Consider the following 19,398-nt stretch of genomic DNA (forward strand, 5'->3'; position numbering starts at 1 on the left):
TCCCGGCAGCCATGGTAACCACTCTGAAAAAGCTAAATGTCGGCTCCGGCAATGCGCCGAAACGACGTTTAGCTTAAGGCCGGATCCGGATCAATGCCTTTCAATGGGCATTAATTCCGGATCCGGCCTTGCGGCAAGTGTTCCGGATTTTTGGCCGGAGCAAAAAGCGCAGCATGCTGCGGTATTTTCTCCGGCCAACAAACGTTCCGTACCGGAACTGAAGACATCCTGATGCATCCTGAACGGATTACTCTCCATTCAGAATGCATTAGGATAATCCTGATCAGGATTCTTCCGGCATAGAGCCCCGACGACGGAACTCTATGCCGGAAGACAATAACGCAGGTGTGAAAGAGCCCTTAACCGTTCTAACTGTGCTACTTTTCACTTTGTGCTGGTCATCTAATAACCCTTATCTGTAAACTACTAAGAGGTCATAAACACTTATTTAAGCCACATTCTTATCAATAAGATAAGGATTGAGCTTTGGTGAGGGTTTATAATGTGAGAGAGCAGAGATCAGATGACGGAAAAGACAAAAAATCCAGAGGCAGCTAGTAGAGCATGCCAGCTCTGTAAAGAAAAAAGGATTCCATATTGTTAATAAAGACTAATTAAAAAAAAAAAATTTAGCTCAAAATAAGTATAATGTAATAATAATAAAAAAAATTGCCCCAAAAGGTGTACATAGCCTCTAAAGGTGTTTTCCCATCTAAGACAATGGGGGCATATTGCTAGAATATGGCCCCATTGTCTGATAGGTGTGGGCCCCACCGCTAGGACCCGCACCTACAATGAGAACGAAGCGGGGAAATGAACAGAGGGCGCACTGCATGCGCAGCTGCCCTCCATTCATTTCTATGGGGCTGCCGAGAATAGCCAAGCGCTGGCTCGGCTATTTCCGTCTGCCCTATAGAAATGAATGAGAGCATGGTCTGCGCATGCACGGTGCGCTCCTATTCTCTTCTATGGGAGCAGCGCTTGGCGGTGGACAGACCCCGGGAAATCTGGGGTCCTCCAGCCACATCGCTCCCCGCTTCGTTCTCGTTGTAGATGCGGGTCACCCCTAGCGTTATGCCACCATAGTCTGAGATGGGAATACCCCTTTAAGGACCAGGCCAAATTTTGGAAATCTTTGTGGTACTAACTTTGGAATGCTTTTACTTATCCGAGCCGTTGTGAGATTTTCTCGTGACACATTGTACTTCTTGACAGTGGTAAATTTAAGTTGATATACAGCTGAAACTCGAAACATTAGAATATCGTGCAAAGTTCATTTATTTCAGTAATGCAACTTAAAAGGTGAAACTAACATATGAGATAGACTCATTACATGCAAAGCGAGATATTTCAAGCCTTTATTTGGTATAATTTGGATGATTATGGCTTACAGCTTATGAAACCCCAAAGTCACAATTTTGAGGTACCCTTTTCTCAGGGGGTATGGGTTAATTAGCTGACTAGAGTGTGACACTTTGAGCCTAGAATATTGAACCTTTTCACAAAATTCTAATTTTAAGCTGCCTTAATGCAATTCCTTTTAAGCTGAAATACATGGACTTTTGCACGATATTCAAATTTTTCGCGTTTCACCTTTATTTATTAAAAAATCCAATATTTACAAAAAAATTTGATTGCAATTTTCACAAATTCTATTTCTCTGCTTTTAAGACAGATCGTGATACCTCATAAAATAGTTATTAAAGGGATTCTGTCACCAGGATTAACGCTATAGCGATATTTATATGTGCCCATCAGTCTCCTTGCTGTGTTTAAAATGATCCCACTGTTACTGCTCTGTGTGTGTTAGATTCTTATAAAAATCGATCTTATTGATATGTAAATTACCTTGGTCAGGAGCCCAAGGGGTTGTCCCACATCTGTTGGAGCCCAGCCGCGCCCAACGACCCGGAGCCGCCCAGCACCGCCTACCACTTAATTTATTCACTCCACTTGCCCTGACGTAATTTCTTCTCAGTGCCGTAGTCTCGCACAGGCGCAGTGGGCACTGTAGTCTGCGCCCGTGCGGACTACTGGCACCGGCTTCGACGAGTCAACTGCGCATGCGCTGGCTCCCTTTTCCGGTGCCAGCGCGGTGCGCAGGGAGCCGGCGCATACGCTGTTGACTCTTCGAAGCCGGTGCCAGTAGTCCGCACGGGCGCAGACTACAGTGCCCACTGCGCCTGTGCGAGACTACGGCACTGAGAAGAAATTACGTCAGGGCAAGTGGAGTGAATGAATTTAAGTACAATAACGGGGAGCAGCACAATCGCTTACAAAGTAATGCGCTTCGTGATGAAGTAATTAGTCACGAAGTGGATTAAATGGAACGGACACGGAAAGAAAATATGTTTGTGTGCTTGATCCCTTATAGGGGCAGAACAACAAACATAACGGAAGCGCTAGTCCGTTGCATGGACACAAGTTGCGCTCAGTGGACCCTATTGCATATAATGGGATCTGGTTGATGTCCGTGACTCTGGCATTTTACCGGACAGTTTATTGTAAAGCCTCCAGTGCAGAACAGAGCTGTATAAGGGCTTGAAATGCTAATGTTTTCTGTGTAAAGATAGAATTCTGAAACACTAAGGGATACAAGTGCCGAATACTCATTACATTGTCACATTAATGAAATGATCATGTATACTGGAAAAGGTAAATGAGAAGCGTCTTATGGATTAATGACACCAGGAAGCTCATTATAAACCTGCTGTATATGACATTTCTATAAATACAATTATAGAGGTGAGGTATGGTTGAAAAAAGAAGAAATGCAGATGCAATGATTACATTTACATACATAAGTAACATTTTGTATTGGATGCAATAGGTGCTTTAGGTAGCTCTGTATCCTGATTTAAAGGTGTACTATGGCAAATTTGTCATGTCTCACTCTCAAGTGACCAGTGATTATCCTTTTAAAGTAAATCCATCACTGAAAAATATCCTATAAAATGCCATTTGAGTTCTTTGGGCACCACTGAATGGTTCCGTGTCAAAACAGTGGCAGCCACAAGTCATTGTAAGACTCCCGTGCAGAGGTCATATGACGCCTGTTTTACTCCCTGGAAAAAGACTCATGGGTATTTTTACGCATGGTCTTTTTCTAGTCAGGAGCGCTGTATCAGAAGCTGCCATGTTTGGCGCACATGAAGCACCGCCCCTCTCCTGTGAAGCCCCGTCTCTCACTGACATCTCTCCACTAGGAGTAGACCAGGAGTCTGGACTAAACACTACATTGTGGTTACAGGACCTGTGGTGATGTCACAGTCATGTAATCAGCCATGTGTGTGGGAGGAGTTAGGGGAACACAGGCTGTGTAGGTGGAGAATGCAGAGGTACTTTATGTATGGAAGGTGTGTATAAAGCAGGGCTATGTCAGTGTAACTAGTCTATTGTACAGTTTTCTGTGTGTGCAATATGTATATAGTAAACTATCTGTGTAATGGGCATGTGGTAGAGCTGTGTAAATAATATGTATATAGTAGTGTCAGGTGGGCGCTGTGTATGGCAGCGTCAGGTGGGCGCTGTGTATGGCAGCGTCAGGTGGGCGCTGTGTATGGCAGCAGTGGTCTTATGTTTAGTGTATGATGTTGGATAAATGTAAAATTGTCTACATTTATTTCTGCATGGGAGACTAGCATTGGTTTCCCTGCAGAAATATCAGCCTCATAATGTTATGTGGGCCTATGCATTATATATATGAATTACTGCAAAATTCATACTCCTCGGCTAAAAATACTCCTCAAAATTGTTAAGAGGAGTATTTTTACTCTTCTGGAAAAAATGTAGTGCGACCTCTGCTCCCGTGTGATATCACTGTTTTCTTATGTTGCAGTATGTTTTACTGTGAATTCTGGGATACTGAAATAAAAAGGGTTAAACAAGAGCTAAGTGAATAAAGGATTTACTGCATAACATTGATATTGAAGACAAAGCTTACCCTCTGAAATATGTAGGGCAAGTGTATACACTTAGTGATGGCACGGTATATTCCAGCTGATTGCTTAACATTGTCAAAACTTTAGGAATATGATATAGGTTAGATCTCTGCTAGGTACCAGTTTTGGTATTTGCTAACTGTTAATAGTCTTAAAGTAGAAGAACCACAAAATTAACCCTACCGTACATGCAGTAGATTTGCAACCATGCTTGACTTTTCTCCTGATAAGGAATATTACAGTGGTCCACATGCTTTGGTTTTGCTGTGATTTCACAGCACCTGGACAATGACCAAAAGTTGCCTTGTAAGCCTAGCATAACAAGAGCCACGTTCTTTCAAAATGTTTGTATACTTAAAAAAAAATTAATATTGCATAAAATAAAAAAAACTACAGCTGAATCAGTTTTATTTTTGCCAAACTAGATTTAATATAAATTATAACTAATGGATATGTATTAAACCATACACATCTTAGCCGCATTCATTAAACTAAGTCTTTCAGAGTTCATATAAGGCCTCCTGCACACGACCGTTGTGTGCACCCGTGGCTGTTGTGCCGTTTTCCGTTTTTTTTCACGGACCCATTGACTTTCAATGGGTCCGTGGAAAAAACGGAAAATGCACCGTTTTGCAGCCGCATCCGAGATCCGTGTTTCCTGGCCGTGAAAAAAATATGACCTGTCCTATTTTTTTACGGCCAACGGTTCACGGACCCATTCAAGTCAATGGGTCCGTGAAAGAACACGGATGCACACAAGATTGGCATCCGTGTCCGTGATCCGTGGCCGTAGGTTACTTTTTATACAGACGGATCCGAAGATCCGTCTGCATAAAAGCTTTTTCATAGCTGAGTTTTCACTTCGTGAAAACTCAGAACCGACAGTATATTCTAACACAGAAGCGTTCCCATGGTGATGGGGACGCTTCTAGTTAGAATACACTACAAACTGTGTACAAGACTGCCCCCTGCTGCCTGGCAGCACCCGATCTCTTACAGGGGGCCGTGACCAGCACAATTAACCCCTTCAGGTGCGGCACCTGAAGGGGTTAATTGTACTATCATATCCCCCTGTAAGAGATCAGGGCTGCCAGGCAGCAGGGGGCAGACCCCCCCCCCCCCCTCCCCAGTTTGAATATCATTGGTGGCCAGTGCGGCCCCCCCCTTCCTCCCTCTATTGTAATAATTCGTTGGTGGCACAGTGTGCTCCCCCCCCCCCCTTCCTCCCTCTATAGTAATAATTCGTTGGTGGCACAGTGTGCGCCCCCCCCCCCTTCCTCCCTCTATTGTAATAATTCGTTGGTGGCACAGTGTGCGCCCCCCCCCCCCTCTTCCTCCCTCTATTGTAATAAATCGTTGGTGGCACAGTGTGCGCCCCCCATCGGCCCCCCCCTCCCTCTATAGCATTAACAACATTGGTGGCCAGTGTGTGGCCTCCCATCTCCCCCCCCCCCCATCATTGGTGGCAGCGGAGTTCCGATCGGAGTCCCAGTTTAATCGCTGGGGCTCCGATCGGTAACTATGGCAACCAGGACGCTACTACAGTCCTGGTTGCCATGGTTACTTAGCAATAGTACAATAGTAGAAGATTCATACTTACCTGCTGCTGGCTGCTGCTGCGATGTTCGTGTCCGGCCGGGAGCTCCACCTACTGGTAAGTGACAGAGTGACAGGTCTGTGCGGCGCATTGCTAAATGAACTGTCACTTTCCAGTAGGAGGAGCTCCCGGCCGGAAGAAGACATCGCAGCTCCCAGGTAAGTATGAATCTTTTACTATTGTACTATTGCTAGTAACCCGCTGCCACCAATGATCGGGGGGGGGGGGGGGTTAGATGGGAGGCCGCACACTGGCCACCAATGTTGTTAATGCTATAGAGGGAGGGGGGGCCGATGGGGGGCGCACACTGTGCCACCAACGATTTATTACAAAGAAGGGAGGAAGGGGGGGGGCGCACACTGTGCCACCAACAAATTATTACAATAGAGGGAGGAAGGGGGGGGCGCACACTGTGCCACCAACGAATTATTACAATAGAGGGAGGGGGGGGGGGTCTGCCCCCTGCTGCCTGGCAGCCCTGATCTCTTACAGGGGGATATGATAGTACAATTAACCCCTTCAGGTGCGGCACCTGAGGGGTTAATTGTGCTGATCACGGCCCCCTGTAAGAGATCGGATGCTGCTAGGCAGCAGGGGGCAGTCATGTACACAGTTTGTAGTATATTCTAACTAGAAGCGTCCCCATCACCATGGGAACGCCTCTGTGTTAGAATATACTGTCGGAAATGAGGTTTCACGTGATGGGTACGCTTCAAGTTAAAATATACCATCGGATTGGAGAAAACTCCGATCCGATGGTATAAAAGGGACTCCAGACTTTACATTGAAAGTCAATAGGGACGGATCTGTTTGAAATGGCACCATATTGTGTCAACGTCAAACGGATCCGTCCCCATTGACTTGCATTGTAATTCAGGACGGATCCGTTTGGCTCCGCACGGCCAGGCGGACACCAAAACGACTTTTTTTTCATGTCCGTGGATCCTCCAAAAATCAAGGAAGACCCACGGACGAAAAAACGGTCACGGATCACGGAAAAACGGGACCCGTTTTTGCGGACCGCAAAAAAATACGTTCGTGTGCAGGAGGCCTAATCCTGCCATTTATGCCGTACATGTACGGCATTTTGTGCAAAGACTTGTATGGAGCAGGTTGCTGTGCTGAGCCTACTCCGTAAATGCTGGGTGTCGGCTGTATAATAGCAGGCACCTGGCGACAATGACTGGGATCAGCGATGACCCCAAAACTGATCATTTAACCCCTCAGATGCCGTGTTCAATAGTGACCGCGGCATCTGTGAGGTTAGGCAGGGATACGAAGCTCCCTCTGACTTCTGATTGAAGTCCCCCCCCCCCCCCCTTCCCCTGTGAAATCTCAGAGCTACGATCGGTTACCATGACAGCCTGGGGCCTTCTGAAGGTTCCCAGGCCTGTCATGGTAAACTGCTTCGCAGGGAGGCAATGAAAATCACATAGACCATAATAGTTTTCTGTTATGGTCTATGGGACAAGCAATCGGAAAATTGCAGGTTATAGCCCCCTAAGCCACTAGAAGTTACTGAATAAAAAGTAAAATATAAAAAATTCTAATCACCCCCCTTTCCCAATTTTGCATATAAAATATATAAAGAATAAAAAAAGAAACATGTATCGACACGTCCAAAAATGTATGAACTATTAAACTATTTTTTCTGCGTTCCTGCATGATGAATACATGCCATTTTTTTTTTTGTCACCTTGCCCCCCACTCCCCAAAAAAATAGAATAACCGTGATCAAAAAGTTGTATCTACCCTGAAAATGATACCAATAAAAACGAGTTTGTCCCACAAAAACAAGCCCTCATACAGCTCTGTAGAGTAATAAAACAAAATAAAAGCTATACAAATTTGGTACCTCTGTAACTGTATTGACCCGCATGTCATGTCACTTTTAGCACACAGTGAACATTGTAATATCAAAACCCAATAAACTGGCAGAATTTTATTTAATTTTTTAATTTTACCCCACAAAGAGGTTTTTCCCATCTTCCAATGCAAGACATGGTAAATTAAATGGTGCCATTAAAAAAAAGCATTTTGTCCCACAAAAAAAATAAGCCCTCATATGGCCATGTGAATGGAAAATGTAAAAAGTAATAGCTATTGGAATGCGGGGAGGAAAAGTGAAAATAGGCCCAGTCCTTAACCCCTTTAGGACACAGCCTTATTTCACCTTAAGGACCAGGCCATTTTTTGCAAATCTGACATGGGTCACTTTAAGTGGTGATAACTTTAAAACGCTTTGACTTATCCAGGCCATTCTGAGATTGTTTTTTCGTCACATATTGTACTTCATGACACTGGTAAAATGAAGTAAAAAAATAATAATTTTTATTTATAAAAAAAATACCAAATTTACCAAAAATTTGCAAAAAATTGCAAATTTCCAAGTTTCAATTTCTCAACTTCTATAATACATAGTAATACCTCCAAAAATAGTTATTACTTTACATTCCCCATATGTCTACTTCATGTTTGGATCATTTTGGGAATTATATTTTATTTTTTGGGGATGTTACAAGGCTTAGAAGTTTAGAAACAAATCTTGAAATCTTTCTGAAATTTTCAAAAACCCAATTTGTAGGGACCAGTTCAGGTCTGAAGTCACTTTGCGAGGCTTACATAATAGAAACCACCCAAAAATGACCCCATTCTAGAAACTACACCCCTCAAGGTATTCAAAACTGATTTTACAAACTTTGTTAACCCTTTAGGTGTTCCACAAGAACTAATGGAAAATAGAGATACAATTTAAAAATTTCACTTTTTTGGCAGATTTTCCATTTTAATAATTTTAAAGTTAAAGTTACAAAGCAAGGGTTAACAGCCAAACCAAACTCAATATTTATAGCTCTGAATCTGTAGTTTTTCAGAAGCACCCCATATGTGGTCGTAAACCGCTGTACGGGCACACTGCAGGGCGCAGAAGGAAAGGAATGCCATACGGTTTTTGGAAGGCATGTTTTGCTGGACTGGTTTTTTGACACCATGTCCCATTTGAAGCCCCCCTGATGCACCCCTAGAGTAGAAACTACATAAAAGTGACCCCATATAAAAAACTACACCCCGCAAGGTATTTAAAACTGATTTTACAAACGTTGTTAACCCTTTAGGTGTTCTATAAGAGTTATTGGCAAATGGAGATTCAATTTCTGAATTTCAATTTTTGGGCAAATTTTCCATTTTAATACATTTTTCCCAGTAACAAAGCAAAAGTTAACAGCCAAACAAAACTCAATATTTATTGCCCAGATTCTGTAGTTTACAGAAACATCTCATATGTGGTCGTAAACTGCTGTACGGGCACACGGTAGGGTGCAGAAGGAAAGGAATGCCATACGGTTTTTGGAAGGCAGATTTTGCTGGACTGTTTTTTTTGACACCATGTACCATTTAAAGCCCCCTGATGCACCCCTAGAGTAGAAACTCCAAAAATCTGACCCCATTTTGGAAACTACAGGATAGGGTGGCAGTATTGTTGGTACTAGTTTAGGGTACATATGATTTTTGGTTGCTCTATATTACAGCTTTTTGTGAGGCAAGGAATAGCTGTTTTGGCACCGTTTTTATTTTTTGTTATTTACAAAATTCATCTGACAGGTTAGATCATGTGGTATTTTTATAGACCAGGTTGTCACGGATGCGACGATACCTAATATGTATACTTTTTTTTATTTATGTAAGTTTTACACAATGATTTCATTCTTGAAGCAAAAAAAATCATGTTTTAGTGTTTCCATAGTCTGAGAGCCATAATTTTTTCAGTTTTTGGGCGATTACCTTGGGTAGGGTATGATTTATGCGGGATGAGAGGACGGTTTTATTGGCACTATTTTGGGGTGCGTGTGTCTTTTTGATCGCTTGCTATTACACTTTTTGTGGTGTAAGGTGACAAAAATTTGCTTTTTTTACACCGTTTTTATTTTTATTTTTTTACTGTATTCACCTGAGGGATTAGGTCATGTGATATTCTTATAGAGCCGGTCGATACGGACGCGGCGATACCTAATATGTATACTTTTTATTTATTTATGTAAGTTTTACACAATACCAGCTTTTTTTAAATAATAGAAATTATGTTTTAGTGTCTCCATATTCTGAGCCATAGTTTTTTTATTTTTTGGGCGATTGGTAGGGGCTCATTTTTTGCGGGATGAGGTCACGGTTAGATTGGTACTATTTTGGTGTGCAAACGCCTTTTTGATCGCTTGCTGTTGTACTTTTTGTGACAAAAAATGGTTTATTTAGCACAGTTTTTATTTTTTATTTTTTACGGTGTTCATCTGAGGGGTTAGGTCATGTGATATGTTTATAGAGCCAGTCGATACGGACGCGGCAATACCTAATATGTATACTTTTTTTTCTATTTTTTACCAATTTTTTTTAACTTTATTTGGGGAAAATGACGTTTTAATTTATTTTTACTTGAAACTTTTAATTTTTGGTGGGGGGGAACTTTTTTTTCCCACTTTTTTTTTCACTTTATTTTTTGTCCCACTTTGGGCCTTGAACTTTTGGGTGTTTAATTCCTTTACAATGCATTCCAATACTTCTGTATTGGAAGGCATTGGCTGTATGAGTAATACTGGGGCTGGATCTCACAGGCTCGTCACCGGAAGGCAGCGCGATGCCTTCCTTAGGCATCGCGCTGCCTTCCATGCCATCGGGTCCCCCCTACAGCCGCATGGGGACCTGATGGCACCGCCGCCGCAACCGCAAGTAAATGCCGCAGACCGCAGGTCTGAATTGACCTGCGGTTTGCGGCAATCGCTGACACGGGGGAACCCCCCCGCATTTAGCCAAGGTGCCTGCTCAATGAATTAAGCAGGCACCTTGTTCCGATCACCGCACTGGCTTAGTGGCCAGTGCGAAAATGGCAGGATTTTATGTTTTTTTTGTTTAAATATAGATATTGAAGTGGAAAATGTAAACAAAATTCTTTAAAAATATGTTAAACCTAAAAATGTGATTTAAACAATAGTTCATTTTCTGATTATACATTTCCTTTAAGGGGTTAATGTAAAAATTCATGTACTCAAGAGGTTAATAAACTCCGCCCCTTTTTCCCCATAACTCAAGAAAATTTCATCTTTATATAGTTTTCTTTTCCTTCTGTCAAGTTCATATTTTTTGCCCTAAAAGACGTACCTAGGTTTTAGAGGAGGAAAATATGGGAAAAAAGTTTCATTAGACCTCAGATCAGACCCCAATTTAACCCGTAAGATACCAGCGGCGATGCTGGCGCATTAACCCTCGCACTGCCGCGGTCAGCGCTGACCACGGCATGTGTGGTATCCTGAACTGGTCCCTAAAAAGTGGGTTTTTAAAAGTTTCAGAAAAATTTCAAGATTTGCTTCTAAACTTTTAAGCCTTGTAACATCCCCCAAAAATAAAATAAAATATCATTCCCAAATTTATCCAAACATGGAGTAGACATATGGGGAATGTAAAGTAATAACTATTTTTGTAGGTATTACTATGTATTATAGAAGTAGAGAAATTGAAACTTGGAAATTTGCAATTTTTTTTTTTTTTTTGTTAAATTTGGTATTTAAAAAAAAAATAAAAAAGAATTTTTTTTACTTCATTTTGTCAGTGTCATGAAGTACAATATGTGACGAAAAAACAATCTCAGAACGGCCTGGATAAGTCAAAGCGTTTTAAAGTTATCACCACTTAAAGTGACACTGGTCAGATTTGCAAAAACTGGCCAAGTCCTTAAGGTGAAATAGTTCTGAGTCCTTAAGGGGTTAAGATGTGTTGAACAGGATAATAATGTAATTGCAGGATAACAGGCTGAACTGGATGGACAGATGTCTTTATTCAGCCTTTTAAACTGTTACTATGTTGCTATGCTGTCATGTACCTGTGTACGGATTTACTTCTTTTCTCACCTGCATGTGTACACATATAAAACACGGCCACATGTCACCCACTTCTTCCATTGTAACAGGAAAGAATAAAAGAGCTCTATCAATCGAAACAGATGAAAGCAGGGTTATGCCTTATATGATATGAAAGGAAGGATTCTAATTAAATCCTTGTGCTAAATAAGTGACAAAGACCTTACAAACAGTGTGGCTGCAGGCCAGCAATAGCGAGACTTGAGGATCAGATTTGGTCAGCGAGTGAGAAAATGCTTACAACAAGGATTAATTTGTTGATCACAGAGCTATAACATAATATGTATTAGAAGCCCTAGTCATGTGTAAACCAATTTCAGAAGCTATAACTTCAGCCTGTGCCATCATGGAGAATGTATTGGTCTTTCCATTTAATTACATTTTATATTTGTCTCTTACATCTCGCGGATGTGTGTTGTGGGAGGTAAATATTGTGGACACAGGATGGGATTTATTCAGTAGAATATTACAGTCTATGACTCTATAGAGGTCGTATTTTTCATTAAAACCACAATTTAGTAAATTAAACGTAATTATACATGAAGTGACAGTTGTGTTCTGTGAGTTTTTATAAAGAAAATCGCAGCATGCAGAGTACGGTAACTGCCAACATAAAGAAAAATTCCTTTAATCCAGCAAACACGGCCGTGAGCGGTCCGTGCTATCCCGGCCTGGCATCCTGCTGAGAGCAAGAGAGCATGGCGTCGTTGGTTGCTATGACGCCGTGCGCTTCATGCCGCCGCTGCACTACAGTAATACATTCGTATACGAGTGTATTACTGTAGTGCAGCGGCGGCATGAAGCTCACGGCGTCATAGCAACCAATGACGCCGTGCGCTCCTGCTCTCAGCAGGATGCCAGGCCGGGATAGCACGGACCGCTCACGGCCGTGTGCATGAGGCCTTATACAGACATTATACACAGTAACCATATATACAGTGACATGACATACAGTATATACGTGTAGCGATCTTGACTAGCCACAGGAGTGGGGGTTGCATGTGAGGAGAGGGTTGCGAAGAAGTTGCTGGGAGCAGAGGCATTCAAAAATTAGCTGTAGGGCCCAGTCACTTTTGGTTATGCCACTGCATGGGTCCCATTACATCTGGCATAAAGCGAACACCGCATTCCACCACAAGAACATGACACCTGTGGTAGTGTGACGTCCCAGTGCTGGTTTGTTTCTGCAGGACCTGGATGACTCGTCATAAATGGCACACAATCAAGTCCAATAAATTGCTCAAAAGAAAAAAAATAAGATTTTGGGTTTGCATTCCATTGAGATGCAGTGGCAAGACTTTAAGTAGGCAGTTCATGCTTGAAAACCCTTCAGTGTAGACAAATTAAAATATTTTTGCAAAGAAGAGCGAGCCAAAGTTCCTCCACAGTGATGTAAAAAACTGTTGTTACTGCAATGGGTGGAACATCCAGCTATTAGGTGTAGGGGGCAATTACTTGTCCACACGGGTGATATAGGTGTTTGAGAAACCTTTATCTTCCATCATTTAACTGCAAACTATTACTTATGCTGTGCTTATCTTCTATTAAAATTAGTTGGATGATCTGAAACATTTAAATGTGACACATTAGCAAAAATAGAAGAAACCGGTAAGGCTAGCTTCACACTGCCGGCAGACTGTTTCGGCAGTAAACATCCTGCCAAAACTCTCTGGATCAGTCATTGCGGGCCGGTACTGGAATGCCCGCCGACCCCATTAAGCTATAATTGGGTCCAGCAGAAATCCACCCACTACCCATAAAGTACGCCGGGATTTAGCCGGACAAATATTGCTGCATGCAGCGTTTTTTGTCCAGCCGATTTCCGGAGAAGCCTTAGGAGCTAATACTTTTTCACAGCGCTGTATAATAAGTAGATAAGAACTGAGTGGATAACTGCGTGTGAACTACTGTAGTTCCCAAAATGATATCTGTAATTTAGCCATTAGGCCAGTATTATGAGTTAGGAACAAAGGGAAGCACCTTAAGGAACATTTAAGGGGTGTGTGCTAGCGGGTCTGTTTGAGGCTGGAGATGGGGACTAAATGAGAGGCGTCTGATCACCCCCTGCTTGTAGCTGGGGAAAGGTAGGGGGTGGTCACAAAACAAACATCCAAATCTTGTTTAGTTTATCTGACACAATTAGACATACTAGAAAGTGTTTCTTAAAGGGAATATGTCACCAAATATTTTTTTTTCTGCCAATTAAAACCAGATGACACATATATCCTTTTTTTTCTAATGTGTTTTTATTTTATGAATGCAGATTTTTTTATTTAATTTACTGAACATGATTACGGAGGGTTCCATCTTGCCATCAAGCTTTTCTTGACAGCATTTAAAGATATGCTTTACAGCAGCCATTATGTGCCATAAACACAATTGGCAGGAGCTGACTCATTGACTTCTATGAGAGAGTTTTGTAGGCGTGTTCTGTGACATAGAAACATAGAATGTGTCGGCAGATAAGAACCATTTGGCCCATCTAGTCTGCCCAATATACTGAATACTATGGATAGCCCCCGGCCCTATCTTATATGAAGGATGGCCTTATGCCTATCCCATGCATGCTTAAACCCCTTCACTGTATTTGCAGCTACCACTTCTGCAGGAAGGCTATTCCATGCATCCACTACTCTCTCAGTAAAGTAATACTTCCTTATATTACTTTTAAACCTTTGCCCCTCTAATTTAAAACTGTGTCCTCTTGTGGTAGTTTTTCTTCTTTTAAATATGCTCTCTTCCTTTACCGAGTTGATTCCCTTTATGTATTTAAAAGTTTCTATCATATCCCCTCTGTCTCTTCTTTCTTCCAAGCTATACATATTAAGGTCCTTTAACCTTTCCTGGTAAGTTTTATCCTGCAATCCATGTACTAGTTTAGTAGCTCTTCTCTGAACTCTCTCTAGAGTATCTATATCCTTCTGGAGATATGGCCTCCAGTACTGCGCACAATACTCCAAGTGAGGTCTCACCAGTGTTCTGTACAGCGGCATAAGCACTTCACTCTTTCTACTGCTTATACCTCTCCCTATACATCCAAGCATTCTGTTGGCATTTCGTGCTGCTCTATTACATTGTCTTCCCACCTTTAAGTCTTCTGAAATAATTACTCCTAAATCCCTTTCCTCAGATACTGAGGTCAGGACTGTGTCAAATATTCTATATTCTGCCCTTGGGTTTTTACGCCCCAGGTGCATTATCTTGCACTTATCCACATTAAATTTCAGTTGCCAGAGTTTTGACCATTCTTCTAGTTTTCCTAAATTCTTTTCCATTTGGCGTTTCCCTCCAGGAACATCAACCCTGTTACCTATCTTTGTGTCATCAGCAAAAAGACAAACCTTACCAGCGAGGCCTTTTGCAATATCACTTATGAAGATATTAAACAAAATCGGTCCCAGTACAGATCCCTGTGGAACCCCACTGGTAACATGACCTTGTTTTGAATGTTCTCCATTGACTACAACCCTCTGTTGTCTGTCACTCAGCCACTGCCTAATCCACTCAACAATATGGGAGTCCATGCTCAATGACTGCAGTTTATTGATAAGTCTTCTATGAGGGACAGTGTCAAAAGCCTTACTAAAATCTAGATATGCGATGTCTACTGCACCTCCACCGTCTATTATTTTATTCACCCAGTCAAAAAAATCTATAAGATTTGTTTGACATGATCTCCCTGAAGTAAACCCATGTTGTTTTTCATCTTGCAATCCATGGGATTTTAGATGTTCCACAATCCTATCCTTTAATAGGGTTTCCATTAATTTGCCTACTATTGATGTCAGACTCACTGGTCTATAGTTGCTCGATTCCTCCCTACTACCTTTCTTGTGCAGAGGTCAGAAGGGAGCTGATAAACTGTGATATCACCTATTGTAAATGGTGGATCCAGTGTTATCTATACAGAGATGATATGTCATTGTAATCCTGGCTGTAATGATAAGTAGATAACTGCAGTAAAGTGTATAGAACGGGAAGTGATGCCTTTTATTAGGCAATGTGAAAACTGCAATATTTTATGTTTTGTTTTTTTATATATATATATAGATGTTGACATGGAAAATAACCACCAAAAAAGTATTTAAAAATGAAACATAACTGGAAATTGGAAAAAAAAAATAAAACCTTCAATAACATTTGATCTTTTACTTTCAGCTTTTTCAAAATGCTGCCATGAAAATGGTTTTCTTATGGTGGTGAAGTGCAGGGATGAAAATGCAGCACTGAAGGAATGCCTCACAAAGCAGTAAGTGGTGGTATGCCTTACTACTTTAAAGGATAACTGTCGTATTTTTTATTTATTTTTTAAGTATTGGATTGTGGTGATTAATATCACCTTGGTGGCCCTATTTCAACTTTTCACTGTGTATTCAATTACCCCTTAATTCCACAGTTTTGTTCCCTCTACTGCCTACTTTTACCTGTGCTTAAAATAGGGTTGCTAGGCATGGCCCGTCTATCTGTTGATAGACGGAGCACGCAGCGTGCAGGCTCAGGGGACACAATTGCATTTTTAACCTCTTTGTAACATAATTAATGTTCCAGCAGTCATAACTTTTTAATTTTTTCTTCTAAACTCTATTTTATTTTGCGGGATTAGTTGTAGGTTTTTAGGAACCATTTTGGGGTGTATATATAGTGTATTAAATTACTTTTGTTTTATTTTTAGCGGGAAAGATTTAAAAAAAACAGCAATTTTAACATTGTTGTGTGAATTTTTTTTTTTTTTACAGTGTTCATTGTGTGGTGTAAATAACATAACTTTATTATGTCAGTCACTACAATGATGATAATGACAGACTTCTATATATGTTTTATTATTTTTTCTCTCCTGCAGGCTGACAGCTCTGCAACTGCTCCCCTCCTCCTCCAGACTGATGGGGAGGGGGTCAGCTGCTTTAGCTGCTCGTATCTCTGACATTCCAAGCTTTCAGACAATACCAGAATGACAGCATTATCTTCAGTACATGGGAAGATATCACTGTTAGAAATCGGGATGCAGTGAATGCAGCTGAAAGTAAAAGCCGGTTTTACTGCGATTATTACTGACTTGATTTCTAACAGTGATGTCTTTATTCATTTTCTTCCTTTCTTTTGTACTCTAGGCTTTGACTCAAAAATTGCACAAAAGCCTACATATGTGAATCAAGCCTTATAATATTCTGTCACCGTATTTTTCAAAACTAATACAATTTCTAATTTCATTTTTTAAGCTATAAAGACCCAACCTTCTATGAAGAATGTAAACAGGAATATTTAAAGGAACGAGAAGAATTTAGAAAAACGGGAATTCCTACCAAACGCCGACAAGAGAAACTACCGACCAGCATGTAATCAGATGGAAACACTGAAAACAAATGTGCTTTGTAAATTATCAGTGATAGCATTGATTTTGATGTATTGTTTTCTCATTTCTTGATTAATAAAATATTTTTTTATTTTCATTTGTGTCACATAATTTCTGGAACATGATGTGGTGTTTTAGTTGAAGGGTTCACACTAGCGTTAGGGATTCCGTTATGGCTTTCTGTTATAACATGGTTATAATGGAATGCCGAGACAGAATGCAAAACGGAAGCCTTTAAAAGGCATTCTGTTTGCTTTCCGTCCTAATAGAAGTCTATGGGAAAGCATTACCGATCCGTCTGGGTCCCGTTATGCAAGTCGGAAATCAAAGATCAGTTTTGATTCCCATAGACTTCTATTAGGACGGAAAGCAAACGGAATGCCTTTTAAAGGCTTCCATTTTGCATTCCATCATAATACAAGTCTATAGGCATATAGGCAGAAGAACAGATCCGTCCTTCCGTCTTATGGTTTCCGTTATAACCATGTTATAACGGAATCCCTAACGCTAGTGTGAACCCACCCTTAATTAAAGTTATGTTCACACAGCGGATTTTCCACACAGATTTTAGCACATATTTCATACCTAAATCCATGGGGAAATGTTTTCCGCTGCCCATTGTTTCTCACTGGAAATCTGTTCCACATTGAATGGGCCTAAATTTGCAGGTGGATCCTCAGTGTGTACAACTGCAAATCTTCTGTAGAAATTCACAACAGAAATCCAAGGGTCATCCTTGAATTTCTGGTCACGTCTTCCGCTGTGGATTTTTCCAATGCATTCTAATGAGGTTTGATTTAGGTTTATATTGCTGTGTGCAGAACGTTGGCTCTAAATCCTACAGTATCGCGGTATCGGGCCATAGACCAATCATAGAGAGAATCATTGAGACATGCTATAGGATAGACAATATAGGCCTGTGACCATCTTCAGTTTAAATTTGTACAGTACAGAAATTTATATATTTACAAGATATAGTTAGTTTCTGAAGTCTTCTGATCCTTTGCATTCTGGATAATTAATTTTCAGAAACTCTTAGGTCTCATGTACACTGTCATATTATGGCTCTGTGCAACCTATAAGTTGTACAGAGCCGTAATATAGTACCCATGCATGCATCTGATTTCACACAGAGGTTCTTTGAGGAATCTGAAGTGGATAAAAAAATTATGGTATGGAAATCAAGGACCTTTAATCAGTTCTTTACTGTTTACAAGCTATAGCAAGGGTCATTTTCATATGATGTATAAAATGTTACTGTAAGGCCCCATTCACACATCCGCAATTTCGAACAGAATTGCGGACCCAGTCATTTCTATGGGGCCGCACGATGTGCAGCCCAGCTCCGGAAATGCGGGTCCGCATTTCCGTTCCCGAAAAAAAATAGAACATAGTACATATAGTAACATAGTACATAAGGCCGAAAAAAGACAATTGTCCATCCAGTTCGGCCTGTCATCCTGCAAGTTGATCCAGAGGAAGGCAAAAAAAAAACTGTGAGGTAAAAGCCAATTTTCCCCACTTTAGGGAAATAAAAAATTCCTTCCCGACTCCAATCAGGCAATCAGAATAACTCCCTGGATCAACGACCCCTCTCTAGTAGCTATAGCCTGTAATATTATTACGCTCCAGAAATACATCCAGGCCCCTCTTGAATTCCTTTATTGTACTCACCATCACCACCTCCTCAGGCAGAGAGTTCCATAGCCTCACTGCTCTTACCGTAAAGAATCCTCTTCTATGTTTGTGTACAAACCTTCTTTCCTCCAGACGCAGAGGATGTCCCCTTGTCAGAGTCACAGTCCTGGGGATAGATAGATGATGGGAGAGATCTCTGTACTGACCCCTGATATATTCATACATAGTAATTAGATCTCCCCTCAGTCGTCTTTTTTCTAAAGTGAATAACCCTAATTTTGATAATCTTTCAGGGTACTGTAGTTGCCCCATTCCAGTTATTACTTTAGTTGCCCTCCTCTGGACCTTCTCCAGCTCTGCTATGTCTGCCTTGTTCACAGGAGCCCAGAACTGTACACAGTACTCCATGTGTGGTCTGACTAGCGATTTGTAAAGTGGTAGGACTATGTTCTTATCACTGGCATCTATGCCCCTTTTGATGCAACCCATTATCTTATTGGCCTCGGCAGCAGCTGCCTGACACTGGTTTTTGCAGCTTAGTTTGCTGTTTATTAAAATTCCTAGATCCTTTTCCATGTCAGTGTTACCGAGTGTTTTACCATTTAGTATGTACGGGTGACTTGTATTATACCTTCCCATGTGCATAACTTTACATTTATCAGTGTTAAACCTCATCTGCCACTTATCTGCCCAAGCCTCCAATCTATCTAGATCCCTCTGTAGTAGTATACTGTCCTCTTCAGTGTTAATTACTTTACACAGTTTAGTGTCATCTGCGAAAATGTATACTTTACTATGCAAGCCTTCTACAAGATCATTAAGATCATTTATTGCATGCAATAAATATATTGAAGAGAATAGGGCCCAATACGGACCCCTGAGGTACTCCACTAGTGACAGTGACCCAATCTGAGTGTGTACCGTTAATAACCACCCTCTGTTTTCTATCATTGAGCCAGTTACTTACCC

At 41.1% G+C, this 19,398-nt stretch overlaps 1 protein-coding gene across 1 annotated transcript in view; it reads left to right on the forward strand.

The window, feature by feature from the left end:
- CMC1 (C-X9-C motif containing 1) overlaps positions 1–16,888 on the forward strand; it is a 74,834-nt gene extending 57,946 nt beyond the window's left edge. Inside the window, exons 3-4 of the mRNA XM_040432388.1 lie at positions 15,600–15,690; positions 16,658–16,888. Of these exons, the coding sequence (XP_040288322.1) occupies positions 15,600–15,690; positions 16,658–16,778 (212 nt within the window). The 3' untranslated portion in view covers positions 16,779–16,888. The remainder of the gene's footprint in view (positions 1–15,599; positions 15,691–16,657) is intronic.
- The last annotated feature ends 2,510 nt before the right edge of the window (positions 16,889–19,398 follow it).

Source organism: Bufo bufo, chromosome 5 (genome assembly GCF_905171765.1).
Source record: "Bufo bufo chromosome 5, aBufBuf1.1, whole genome shotgun sequence".
In the NCBI taxonomy this organism is placed as follows: Eukaryota; Metazoa; Chordata; class Amphibia; order Anura; family Bufonidae; genus Bufo; species Bufo bufo.